Source organism: Stylophora pistillata, chromosome 1 (assembly GCF_964205215.1).
Source record: "Stylophora pistillata chromosome 1, jaStyPist1.2, whole genome shotgun sequence".
In the NCBI taxonomy this organism is placed as follows: domain Eukaryota; kingdom Metazoa; phylum Cnidaria; class Anthozoa; order Scleractinia; family Pocilloporidae; genus Stylophora; species Stylophora pistillata.
The window spans coordinates 27,914,961-27,927,195 of record NC_142519.1 but is presented as its reverse complement, the minus strand read 5'-3'; the positions used below and the strand labels follow the sequence as shown (position 1 = coordinate 27,927,195).

Genomic DNA, 12,235 nt, shown 5'->3' with positions numbered 1-12,235 from the left:
CAAACGCTGTATCATTATTTCAAGAATGAGTCACATATCCTTAAGATGTCTAGTAATACGCAAATACTAAGTGAGTGCATTCGTGGGAACTTTACAAATACGAACATTTGATACCTCAAGGGCTTGCGCAGATAAAAATATTGCCCGACAGAATGTTTATTCGTTTTAACAACAAAACAAAAGAGAAAAACCGCCCCAACAAAGGAGATTTATTTACCGCGTTTGGCCACCTGTTGCTATTCACAATACCACCAGCCAATGAAATCTCGTCAGTTCTATTTTTATCCAATCACCGCTACTTACTGCCATCTTTTCAAAGCCTACACGTGGAAACACGATGCAGCTGACCGCAGATCACAGCCATTGTTATGCTACATCCGTAACAATGGCACTCGTTACAATACATGTCAACGATACTGGGGCGCGAAACACGCGTCAGCCACACGGGTAACAATAACATAGGACAAAAATGTCTTCTGTTTTGACATGGCGCCGAAAATGAAAGTTTAGGCTCTAGGTAACCACAAGTAATGAGCCTAATTTGAATTTCATATTCTTTCAAAGAAGATCAGCTTTTATTTACATGTCTTTTCTTTTGATAAGGCTTTTATTTTAAATTACCTGCCCCGAAAGGGCTACAGAATGGAAAATTCAAGGGTCTTGTACGATTTTACAGACGAGCACGGTTCGAGCCTGGCTCTTCGCGAGATGAACGTTTTTCGAATGGAGAACTGTTTCTGCGATGTGGTTCTATCAACAGAAGAAGGAGAGGAGTTCAATGCTCACCGGCTCGTTTTGGCCTCTGTGAGCGCTTACTTTCGAGCAATGTTTTTGACAGACATGAAAGAAAGCCACGAAACAAACATCACAATCAGAGGAGTGGAATCACAGGCTTTAAAAACCTTAATTGATTTTGCCTATACTTCGACATTAAGAATCACTTTCTCTAACGTTCATTCCTTGCTTTCAGCGGCAAGCCTACTTCAGTTTCTAACAGTGGAAAACGCTTGTTACGATTTTCTCAGGAATAGTATCAACACCAACAATTGCCTCGATATTTGGAACTTGGCCGATCTGCACGGCTGCACAGAACTTCTGGATCTAGCAGAGACCTTTATTCGCTCCAACTTTGTGGCAGTTCTCAAACTGGGGGATTTCAATTCTCTAACGGTAAAACAAATTGTGAAATTGTTTTGTCACGACAAACTCAATGTCCCGTGTGAAAGTGTCGTGCTCTTCGGAGCACTGGAGTGGGTCAAGTACGATTTGACCAATCGGCTCACAAATCTTGAAGAATTATTGACCCATGTCCGATTTCCTTTGATGACTCGCAAATTTTTGATGGACACGGCCGCTAGAGAGGAGCTTATCATGAGCAGTTCAACTTGCCGACAATTTGTTCTTGAGGCGATAGATTATCACTTGATCCCTGAGCGAAGGACAAAGAACCGAATCACGCGGTCGATCCCGCGGGAAAGGCTCAGCCGTTTGCTTTATGTGGTTGGCGGTGAAGGTAGGGAAACCCGATCGGTGTGGTTGACAATAGCAATAAATAACATAGCTAATCTTTCTGTTACTGTCACCTAAGCCACAACACAAGTAAATATTAATATTAACGCAGTGAGTTCCTGAGATATGTTGAAACGAGGTTTCGTCACATCTCGATTCATATTTCACGTTCGTCTTCGCATGCGCTCATGTTCAATCTGGCCATAAAGAAATGATAAAAACTTCATTTTATGCCATAATTGGCCACAGGAGATGAATGAGGATAAAAGTTTACTTAATAGATTATTCCTAGTTTTATTTGAGTGCCGGACCCGCTTTAAGTGACCGTACAGTACAGGTGGATGACAATTGACAATACAAAACACACCTTTGGGACTCAGTAAAGGGTGAAAAGAAAGGTAAAAGTTACAGTCCAGGAGCACAAATTTCGCGACTTTGACAACCGACCACATGATACAGGGTGATCGCTTAATACGGTACCACTTAAAATAGGTTTGACTGTATTTCCTCAAAGGCGCCCTAAGATGCAAGGAGCAAGAGCGCAGATTTTCATGTTTCATGCCATATGCACTTATTGTATGAATAGCTGGGCCGGATGAGAAAATATTTTGCTGGGACTAGAGAAAATATTGGGACGTAACTTTCGCTAGGCAGGAGGTAATAATGTACTGTGAGGTCCGGGCGTCGTGGATAAAAATATTTTCTTGTCTGGTCCGACCTTGCTCAGTCAATAAGCATTTTATCGCATGACTGTCGCTTTTCCTTCTTTGTTTTCTCCTTCTTTTAGCTCGCACCACACGGGACCGTGCGGCTTTTTCCAGCCTTACTCACGCCATCGCACACAACTCTCATACGAGGATTTTTGCTAAGTACTTTTCGATAAAAGTGCGGTTTTTGCCGTAAGGTTCATGTGATAACACTTCTAACCGCATCTCGTGTTATGAATTTCAAGAAGTACGCCGAAAAAAGAATGACAGTATTTCTTTCGAGTTAAGCCTAGCGTACGGTTTAAGCTACTTATGCTTTAAAGCAGGATTTCGAAGCGTAAGACGTAACTCTACAACCTTTGATTGTTTTTATCGGGATAAGAACGGAAAAACCGAAAAAAGAAAAACAAACAAAAATAAAAACAATAACTTTAAAGTCCACTACATTGTTGGCCGTATTAAAAAGGTAAAAATCGTTTTCAAAGATCATAAACCAAGTCAAATATCTCTGAAGTGGTTGTAAAAACGCCAAAACTGTGTCCTGAATAAGGCCTCATCATAGCGCGTGCAAAATATACCTCGAATATACCAACAGTGAGTTCGCTAATGAAATAAGCCTGAGGGGTAGGAGTGGGTTTGACGTAGGTAACCTATTTTGGTAGAACCACTAAATGGTAAAGTAGAATTGACACTTGTGACGATAGGGAGTCTATAGGAGAGTCATCATTGCAATATTCGATATTGCATTACATGGAAAGTCACAGGAGAGGTGATTAAAAAAGACATAATCCGTCTAAACAAGAATGTCTGTATCGACTTACTTATTCATGAAGTTAAATGGTTTTGTATTTCACTGTCTACAAGAAGGATAAAAATTCCTGATTCAAAACCAAAATAGATTCCAACCATGGAGTTTAGAAGTTTATTATTAAGAAAAAATGCCCTATGACGTCCGTTATTCCTTACTAAAAACTTCTTGAAATATTACAACTTATTTTCATTCTGTCGTTCTTGTCAACTTTTAGTCCAAGCTAAGCCACCTTGCTCCCAGTGCTAACGTTACTCTCTTGGGCGAAGTATAAGAATTAGTTTACGACCTCTAAGCCTCTTCATCCTCAAATCACTTGAAACTGGACCTTAGCCCTCATTTTTACACTTCATGTTTTCAGAAAACCGCAAAGTTCTAAATAACGTGGAGTACTTTGACTTCAATGAGAAGAAATGGCGCGTCATTGCACCTATGATCATTCCGCGAAAGTTTGCTGGCTCAGTGATACTCGATGGTCAGTTGTATGCCGTTGGTGGAATTAACAGGGAGTACGCTGACCTGGTGACCGTCGAAAGTTATAATCCTTGTGTGGGGCAATGGACTTCTGTCGCGTCACTCAATAAATGCAAAGGTGATTTACGTATGTGAGAGGCATTACAGGCTATTCGGCTTTCTTCGCTCGGTGCTTGGTTTAGAAAACTCGTGCCATCCCATCCACCAATCAGATACAAAATTGAAATCAAACTCACCAATTGGTCAGTAGTGATTTCCCGTACTTCCCCTAGTTTGCTAATATTCACTTCGAATGTTTCATTTGGCTTCTTGTGTTATTTTCCTTTCATCTGATTGGCTGCTGCTAAATCGGTGATTTTTGGTCTTACGGAACTCAATCGAAACGAAAAATCGACGCCTTTACCTATCTATCACCTTGTTCCTAAGAAACCGATACCAAGAACTTGAGTAGAAAAAATGTCATGTTTATAACGTTGTTCGTTTCTTTGATCTCAGGTGCTTTAGCAGTGTCCGTTCTGGAGGGTTGGCTGTACGCTGCTGGAGGATCCCACAATGGTTCTGCTCTCAAGAGCGTAGAGCGTTACGATCCGATCAAAAACGAATGGACCCAGGTAGCCAATATGCGCCTTCCTAGAAGCCACTTTGGAATGGCACCTCTGCAAGGGCGCCTGTACGCTGTTGGCGGATACTGTGGGATTTCCGAAATTGAGCATGTGGAGTGTTATGATCCAATGACAAATAAGTGGTCCGATATGAGCAGTATGAACAAGTCCCGGATGAATCACGCCGTGGTGACATTCAGTGATCGTATTTACGTTGTGGGGGGCAGTAACAGTATTGGAATCCTGGATTCCATAGAGAAGTACAATCCTGACTTGAATCTATGGCTGATTATCCGCAACACAATGGATCCACGCAGCGGAGCTGGAGCCGCTGTGGTGTTGGGTGGAGAAGAGGGTGCGCAAGAACTTTTTATCATTGGTGGTCACGACACCAACAGTAGAGATACGAATTCCGTGAAAAAACTGAATCTGAAGTTTGCTGATTACTCGACAGCAAATGCACCATGCATGAATTATCCTCGAGTACACGCTGCCGTAGCGTGCGCTTAGCATCTCAACGTCCGTTAATAGGGGCGTATATGAGATCTTGCAGAAAGGGGAAGGTGGCCCCTACCTGCTACCTCATTTAGAATCTGCCGGCGATTTTTTGTAGTTCTACTGGCACAATCTTTTGCGCTTCGAGATGAATGGGAACCAAAGCAATGTCTGCGATTTTCTCTTTAATTCAGGTCATAAACAATGAAAGACATCCAACCATTTCAAAGTGTCGAGTCAAATCAAGTGTAGAGTCATACAGAGATATACACGATGTACAGATATCTCTAGTGATTTTACTCAAGGTTATAGTTCTGCAGTGTCTTAATTTACAGAAAACTCCAAATGCCAGTGGAGCGGCAGATAGTAACTGTGCCAAAACGAATACATTCAATTTATCATTACGTCTATTACTGACGAACACAAGCACTTTTAACCATCGATGTTCACCAATGAAGAAAGAGATAACCGACTCCTTTACAAAAAAGTCCGAAGGCCTAGGTATTAGGGAAATTGTTTTAAATTGGGAGGTTGGTACTTTTCCATGCCAAACATAATCCTAACAAAAAAGAAAGAGCATTTTGTAAGAAAACATAGGGTCGTCTGGGTACATTGATTTGGAACAAGTATTATAGGTTTGACTAACTACTCTTCATCCCGAATTCGAATACTAAAAGCCTTTAAAGTGCCTATAACCCCCAAAAAAATTCTTGACCATATTAAATCTCTCTTTTGCACTGAGCAAAATGCTGCAAAATGCCGCAAAAATTTTTGTGTTTAGTTAAAACCCCGAATTTTTATGAATTTTCAAAGTCGTGGAAAGTCGCATGTTTTCAAAACACGACCTAGGCACGGAATTATCAAGATGGGTCTGGGTCGAGCACAGTTTGTGACGTCATTCAAGTTTGCTTCAAGGACTGGATGAAGTATCTTGACGGATATGCCTGATAAGTGCTTTGTTTTCGGGTGTAGCAACACTCCCAACAAAGAAAAAAGAATAGCACTTCATCCGATACCTTTATATGGCGCAGATGACCCGGAGCTTAAAAAAAAATAAAAGTGGGTTGACTTTGTGCAATTGAAGCGTGCACATTGGAAGCCCACAAAATACTCGGCCATGTGTTCCAATCACTTCCGAGAAGAAGATTATTCAGTCATGTTTTCTGCTCTGACTAATAAGACTATGCAACGAAGGTTGCGAAAAAATGGAGTTGGAATTTGCGCCTTTCCGACTGATCATGCGTGGAATGTCGGAGGAAACGAAATCAGCTGAAAGCGAGCGAAGAGAAAGGTGAGAAAAATTTACCAGATCAGGCTTCAACGAAGGTTTCATCTCGTTGGGAACTTATAATATTGACTGAGATTGGATCGGAGCCCCACTGCCGATGGCGTGGAATGACATCACTGGCCCCAGTCTCTGGTTCACTCGGTCGTTCGAAAACTAAACTCGACTTTGAAAAATCATAAAAAGTCGCGGTTTTAACCAAACACAAAAATTTTTGCGGCATTTTGTTCAGCGCAATAGAGATTTAACACGGCCAAAAAATTTTTGGGGTTATAGGCACTTTAACAGCGACGTTACCTCAGCATATGGTCCCGAGTGTATGGCCCCAATTATGTTCACTCACTGGAATAAAAGAATTTCATTCATTTAACATCTCTTTGAGGGGCAACAGGACCAAAGCCAAAGCTTGACTGACGGAGTAAAGGCCAAAAGAGCCAGTTCACGGGTCACCAAAATAAATGGTTTGGATTTCTTATTTTTTTTTACAAATGAATAGTGTGCATTTCAAATTCATCAAAATAATTTATGGGTGCAAATATTTCATCTGCAAAGTGATGACTACAAAGATTACTCTTGCAATTCTAGGAAGTGCTAATAAGCTGGGGTAGTTTTAAGCGTGAATATCAATTTTGTGGATGAAAAAATTAAAAAAAAAAAATTTACAAGGATAGGCATGACAGTATATACATCTAAAAATAAAGGAAATAAAATAATTCACTACTTATAATTGATACCCCCAATGCACACCATTGTTTGAAATAAATTAAGAGACAAAAAATATAATTATGTATTTGGGAACTTTATTGCTTTTAAAATTTACCAATAAAAGACTATCGGTACTTGCTGGTAGTCTCATTAAATTCATTTCAAAAGGGCCCTAAAAACGAGAAAACTCTGGAAAAACCAAAGTTATGGTTCAACAATATGTTTATACACTGCTAACATCACCACTCCAACAGTACCAGTATCTTAAGTTTGATTACTATTCAATACAAATTTGTTAGAAAAAAATGGAAAATCCACTCTAGTAAACAGGGAAACAAAAATATCATGTGCTGTGAAAAGTGACTAAATTTCTTAATTTCTTCCCTAAGAACTAATTAACCTATGAAGCTTGGTATCCTAGTTCCAAAACTGAAACTTAAAAAAAAATTGTTTGATATTAAGATCAAAATAATCAGATTATGTACCACTCTGATTTAGTGAGAATGGCTCTTTATTTCCCTTTTAAACTATTGTAAGAATTAACCTCAAGACCCAGAGGAAGAATAAATTTAAAGAGCACCCTAGGACAGCCAACCTACAAGAAAGAGGTGTAGCTAATCTCAAAATGCATCTGCATCTACTACAGTTACAGAAGGCTGTTAGGAGCCTAATTTAATGTAAATACTATACTCATCATTCACTAATAAAGCTGTATTAGGGGTAGGGTATACATAGGCTCATTTCCTAAACAGCAATTGTTATCCAGGCTAAAGTAAATGAGGATTACTAGAGTTCATTTCTATAAACCGATGATTGTTCAGAATACTTTCCAAGAACAAATGAATGATTTTGTTTTCACATGAAAGTAACTCTTACTAACTAAATTATGGAAAACTAGTTTATCAGATATTTGTAATGACAGTTTTTGCTGTCCAAGTAACTGAGTGAGATATAAGTGTTAATTTCTGGTAATATGGACCTGCCTGTTGGAAACTTATATCATTAGGTAAGTGGGAAAAGAAAATCCTCAATTAACATGTTGAGGACTATGAGTCAAATGAATGTAAGAACATCAATTAACTTTGTGCTCTCTTCTAAAAGATCAGAAAAAAATCTGCACACACAGAATAATCATCTGAAATGAATAATCTAGAGAATCCAGTACTAAAAGAGGACTAAACTAGCAAGGCTCTTAGAAATCTCTTGCATCATTCCTAACACAGGTTCTCACATAACAAACATAATAACTATGTTGCTGCTCACTTCCCAATCTGGGCCATTCTTGTAGCACTTAAGTACTCATCTTAATATATTACAAATACAATCTTCCTCTCCAAAAGATAATACACATTTAATTGGTAAGTTGCTTACAATGGATGAAAGGTTGCTGTTTAATGACCAAGATATGCTTTTGCATCGTCCAGTTCCCTTGACAGATTTGCTACATACTTTTTCCACTTGTTCACTTGTTCTGAAATGGAAACAGACTTGTAAACAAAAAAAAAGACACCTAAATCTGGTTCTCCCCAAGTTGTGCAGATGGTTTTGAATTTCTTAAACAATATAAATACTTGCCTCTTAAAAAGAGGCAGACTGCCCCTGCTACTAAAAGTTTAACAACCTCCTGCCTGCATGCTAGAGTGACTGAGAGTTTCACCATTAACCCAGGACACAGGATACTTCTCCATAAAATTTTCCCTAGTATTTGTTCTGTTTCTGTGACAACTGGCTAATTCCCATTTAGAATGCTTCAGGGGAGAGGTACTTTTAGAGTCTTAAGGCCTTACCCAAGAACAAAACACCACAATTCAAGGTCCAAACCAGGAGCAAACAGTGCAATATGACAATTACATTATACCCAGGCCTCTCACCAGAAGTTCCCTCCAACTTCTATGGGTGGAAGAAACTTCAGTTTCAATTTTATACTGTAACTCAAAACTACTCAGGGCAGCTACCTGCCTGTAACAGCATTTTTAAAAAGACAATGAAATCAGTATGGAAATCCTGACTGCTACTTTTTACCCCATATTCTATTGTTATCAGAATGTGCACTAAATGGTACATATAGTTCTTACGTTTCAATCTGTCCCGCGCAACCAGTAGAACCTTGATCTCAGCTTCATTAGCGATGGCCTCTGTTTCATAATTCCTGATTTGCTGCTCTTTGGTCTCAACCTCATCTTCAAAATATTCTTCACGTTTAGTGTATCGCCTGTGCTTTAATTCCAAATTTATGAGTCTTACAGTGGTAGAATCAGACTCTTCACTGAGCTTAACAATCTTGGACTCAGCTGCATTCAATCTTGCCAGAAGCTCACTCAGTTCACATTTCATGGAGCTGTGCCTGACCTTTGCCTCAGCCAAACGCTCTTCAGCTTCGTCAGCTTGTCTCTTTTTATCTCTAACTTTTATCTCAAGCATGACAAGTACATCACTGACTTCAAATTCTTTAGACTCAAGAGACTTTCTGATCTTTTCACTCTCTTCTGCAATCTCTTCTGTGGCTCGGTGACCTTGTTGCTTTTCCTGGATTTGCCTGTAGCTGTTTGCCAATTCCTCCTTTTTTTCTTGGATCCTTTGCTTAAGTGCCTCTTTTTCATCCTTAGCCAGATCAGCCCTTTCTCTTGCTTGTCTGAGGTAACGCATTAGGTCTTTGTGCTTGTTTTCTGCCCGTTGAGTATCCTCCATAGTTTCTTTAGCCTTTCTTTTGAGTGCATCCATGATGTGGTGAAAAACCAAATAACTATTAAGCCACAACTACAAGCACACAGTGACTGTGGAAACACAAAGGGGAATTCAAAGGTCAAAAAAGTAAACAGCAAATACCAGAACTTTCTAAGGCATCATTAAGATAAGAATATATAGCTAAAATGCAGTTGGGGGATGTCCAATTCATTTTGTTCCCTGGGATTTTGTTGAAGTGAAGAGTATCATAACCCTGGTTAACTCAGCTACACCACAACTACCTTTGCTTTGTAAAAAAAGGCGAGTTAGACGATTAATTTTGCTGTTGAACCAAGTCTTTTTCATTAAAATTAGATGCAGGAGTAGATTATAATATAAAACACATGGTTGAATATTAAGTGCATGACAACACAAGTTGAAAAAAAAAAAAAACTATAAAGATTATTTCTCTCCACTCTTTGGGTATAGTTATTAATCAGTGACATATATCATGTTTGTCCATAAATAGGTCTCACTTGGTGGAAGATCAAACCTGTAGTGATTTAAAAATTAAGACTTGTGGTTTAGGAACATTCTGTCTGAGAAATATAGCCTTCAGGAGTAAATTATACCAAAGGCTATAAAGTGCACATGTACAAAAAGTATGCTGAGGCAAGGTAATCCAAATGTGCAAAGACCATCATAAAAGGTAGGACAATTTTCCAAACCCATTAAAATATATTATCATTTTCACAACATTTGAAGGGCAAAAGAAGCAAGAAATACACATGCAGAATCTGACTTCTCATAACAGGCAATAAAGTTCCTAACATATTATGCAGTAAATATAGTTCACTAACAATTACCAAAAATAAACCATACATTAAACTGTTTGTTATGCTCAAAAGGCTACTGAAGTTGTGTTCAAATAATTCTTTGAGTCAACTGTCAGCTAAACTTCAGAATACCGGCCACATCATTTCCATGTCACTGAATAAGAATAGCGTCTATTGTGTTATACCTCATTCTTCAAAGCCTCCCGACATATGAGTCGATTAAATGATGTGGACGGGTATTCTGAAGTTGCTCACAACTGTCTACTGAAATAGAATTCAGTGATTGTACGGAGAAAACAATCTCATACATCTGCAACAAAAGATCTAATTCAAATAAGCAATCAGCGAGGAAAGGCAGTGTGAAAGTTTAAATGCATCGGCTCAGCAGGAACATTCATTCACGACAAGTTCACCCCTAAACCGTAGTCAATAGACAATACTAAGTGTAGATACTGAACAAAGTAACAAACGTACGTGCTCATGATCATCAGACTTTGATCTCAGAGATTTAACATTCACAGCATACATGAAAATCAATACTATAATTCTGGATTTTTAAATAACCCAACCAGCCTATAAAAAGAAGGAAATCGCGACAAGAAGCTGCATTTTCAAAGCAACCTTTCCGTCTAGACAGAAATCCATTGAATTGAACATGGCGTAGCACACGCTATAAAAACATTTCTTTAAATTGGCTTCCAAGAATGCAATCAATCAGACGCAATTCCGATCATGTGAATAAATGGCTTCCGTATCTTAGTCACAAGGAGTTTTGATTGTGAAATTTACCTGTAATGCAGAAGAAGTAGCCAATTTCACAGCGTCTTCACGAAACACCACCAACTCTGCAACCACACCTCGCCTTTCAAACCTGGGTGTGCATAAATTAAGTGACACAATTCACTCTATATACGCTGAAACTAAGTGTCGCCAACCAGATATTTGCAGGTCTAGCAATTTGTTTGGAGTAGTATCTAGCAGCTTCGGAAAATAACCTTCCCCTGGAAAAGAGAAAAAGATGTCGCCTTCCTTTAAGTTCTAAGCTAACAGCATGATTTCAGCAATATTTTCAAATTTTCTCTCACTTGGATCTGAGTGTCCCGTTCACGGCTTTCCTTTTTGGGTTTCCGATTGCTACAAGTTATTCTTGTCTTTCATTTGGCCTGGTTACTACTATTCATTCAATTAGTACCTACTCCCCAATACAATAAACAGAAAAAAGAAAAATGAGTGCGAGGGAAACACTCGGGCGCAGAGTTGAAATAGAACGCGAGGCGCGCGCCAAGCGAGGTCTGGGAACATACTCAAACCGAGGCAATATCAGTTAAACCTACGAATGGCGATTTCATTCCCACTGGAACAGAATGAGAACAGTAACAGAGAAAAAGAGAAATAGGAAGCAGGAACAAAAAGTTTTGTCACAATGTCGGCTGAGTGGAGTTTGGACGCCTAAAATAGTTCGTGGTACTAATCGAGTGGTTGACATAAAGTAACATTATATTTCACAAAGGATAAAGGGACACAATACGAGGAAAGAAAATATTAAGCTAGTGTGGGTGATTTCGTGGTCGATTGTTGCTTCATTTATACTTAAGAATCAGTCTTGGCAATATATGAACCATAGAGAAGACCTTTACCGAATAACAACAATAAGTTTTCGTCAAATTTAAAAGTGCACTACTGAATTCAAGTGAGCATACGGATGCTACGCCCCTGGAAACACACACAAACTGACGAACTATTTAGAATTTTAAGAGTTAATCTCCACCTCATACTAGGTATTTGTTTTGTGTTAATTCATACTACGAAGTTTTTCGAATGATATGAGAAACAACTCTTCCCACGCTCTATGACAAAGCAAGAAGCTGCATGCTTCTATACAGTTTAAGTAAAATCAGTTGACGTCTTGAAGAACGTCAACAGCTGCTGAAACAAACCCGCCGCTCTATGGGCCTGTGTGCCTACAGCTGCAATTTTCAAGAGTGTTTGTGCTAGCTCCACGTGTAAGAAGGGAAAGACAGCCTTCTTAAACTACTTATGACTTTTATAAGACACAATGGCTCGAAATAATTTCCCGTTTCCCTATCAAATGAGTATTCAACCAATCATAGCGAGCGGGTTATTTGAAGTGAGAATGGATTATTTTTTCA

At 39.0% G+C, this 12,235-nt stretch overlaps 2 protein-coding genes and 1 long non-coding RNA gene across 9 annotated transcripts in view; 1 reads left to right on the top strand and 2 right to left on the bottom strand.

Annotated features, from left to right (window-relative positions):
* Positions 1–306: 306 nt before the first annotated feature.
* Positions 307–6,724, top strand: LOC111322692 (kelch-like protein 3). Its single transcript, XM_088728926.1, has 3 exons — positions 307–1,513; positions 3,386–3,616; positions 3,994–6,724. The coding sequence occupies exons 1-3, from the start codon at positions 643–645 to the stop codon at positions 4,608–4,610; spliced, it is 1,719 nt and encodes a 572-aa protein (XP_088585052.1). The 5' UTR covers positions 307–642; the 3' UTR covers positions 4,611–6,724.
* LOC111322694 (uncharacterized) lies at positions 6,659–10,956 on the bottom strand. 5 transcript variants are annotated; one of them, XM_022925843.2, is made up of 4 exons: positions 10,875–10,956; positions 8,661–9,359; positions 7,957–8,056; positions 6,659–7,014 (listed from the first exon to the last, which is right to left on the bottom strand). In XM_022925843.2, the coding sequence occupies exons 2-3, from the start codon at positions 9,304–9,306 to the stop codon at positions 7,977–7,979; spliced, it is 726 nt and encodes a 241-aa protein (XP_022781578.1). In that variant the 5' UTR covers positions 9,307–9,359; positions 10,875–10,956; the 3' UTR covers positions 6,659–7,014; positions 7,957–7,976. The 5 variants fall into 5 exon arrangements, with proteins under 5 accessions (XP_022781578.1, XP_088585225.1, XP_022781576.1 ...); XM_088729099.1 differs by adding an exon at positions 9,786–9,802 and having other exon boundaries at positions 6,659–8,056; positions 10,875–10,946; XM_022925841.2 differs by having other exon boundaries at positions 6,659–8,056.
* LOC148741954 (uncharacterized) overlaps positions 10,951–12,235 on the bottom strand; it is a 23,780-nt gene continuing 22,495 nt past the window's right edge. For 2 of the 3 annotated variants that reach the window (XR_015990213.1, XR_015990212.1), the window contains exon 3: positions 10,951–11,086. This is a non-coding gene — a long non-coding RNA (uncharacterized LOC148741954). The remainder of the gene's footprint in view (positions 11,087–12,235) is intronic. The other variant, XR_015990214.1, reaches the window with a different exon arrangement.

Coding starts and splice junctions, on each gene's coding strand:
- LOC111322694 (XM_022925841.2), bottom strand. CDS start 9,306: ATGGATGCACTCAAAAGAAAGGCTAAAGAAACTATGGAGGATACTCAA. Junction 8,057..8,660: donor TGCGCGGGACAGATTGAAAC/GTAAGAACTATA, acceptor TTTCCATTTCAG/AACAAGTGAACAAGTGGAAA.
- LOC111322692 (XM_088728926.1), top strand. CDS start 643: ATGGAAAATTCAAGGGTCTTGTACGATTTTACAGACGAGCACGGTTCG. Junction 1,514..3,385: donor TTATGTGGTTGGCGGTGAAG/GTAGGGAAACCC, acceptor TCATGTTTTCAG/AAAACCGCAAAGTTCTAAAT. Junction 3,617..3,993: donor GTCACTCAATAAATGCAAAG/GTGATTTACGTA, acceptor CTTTGATCTCAG/GTGCTTTAGCAGTGTCCGTT.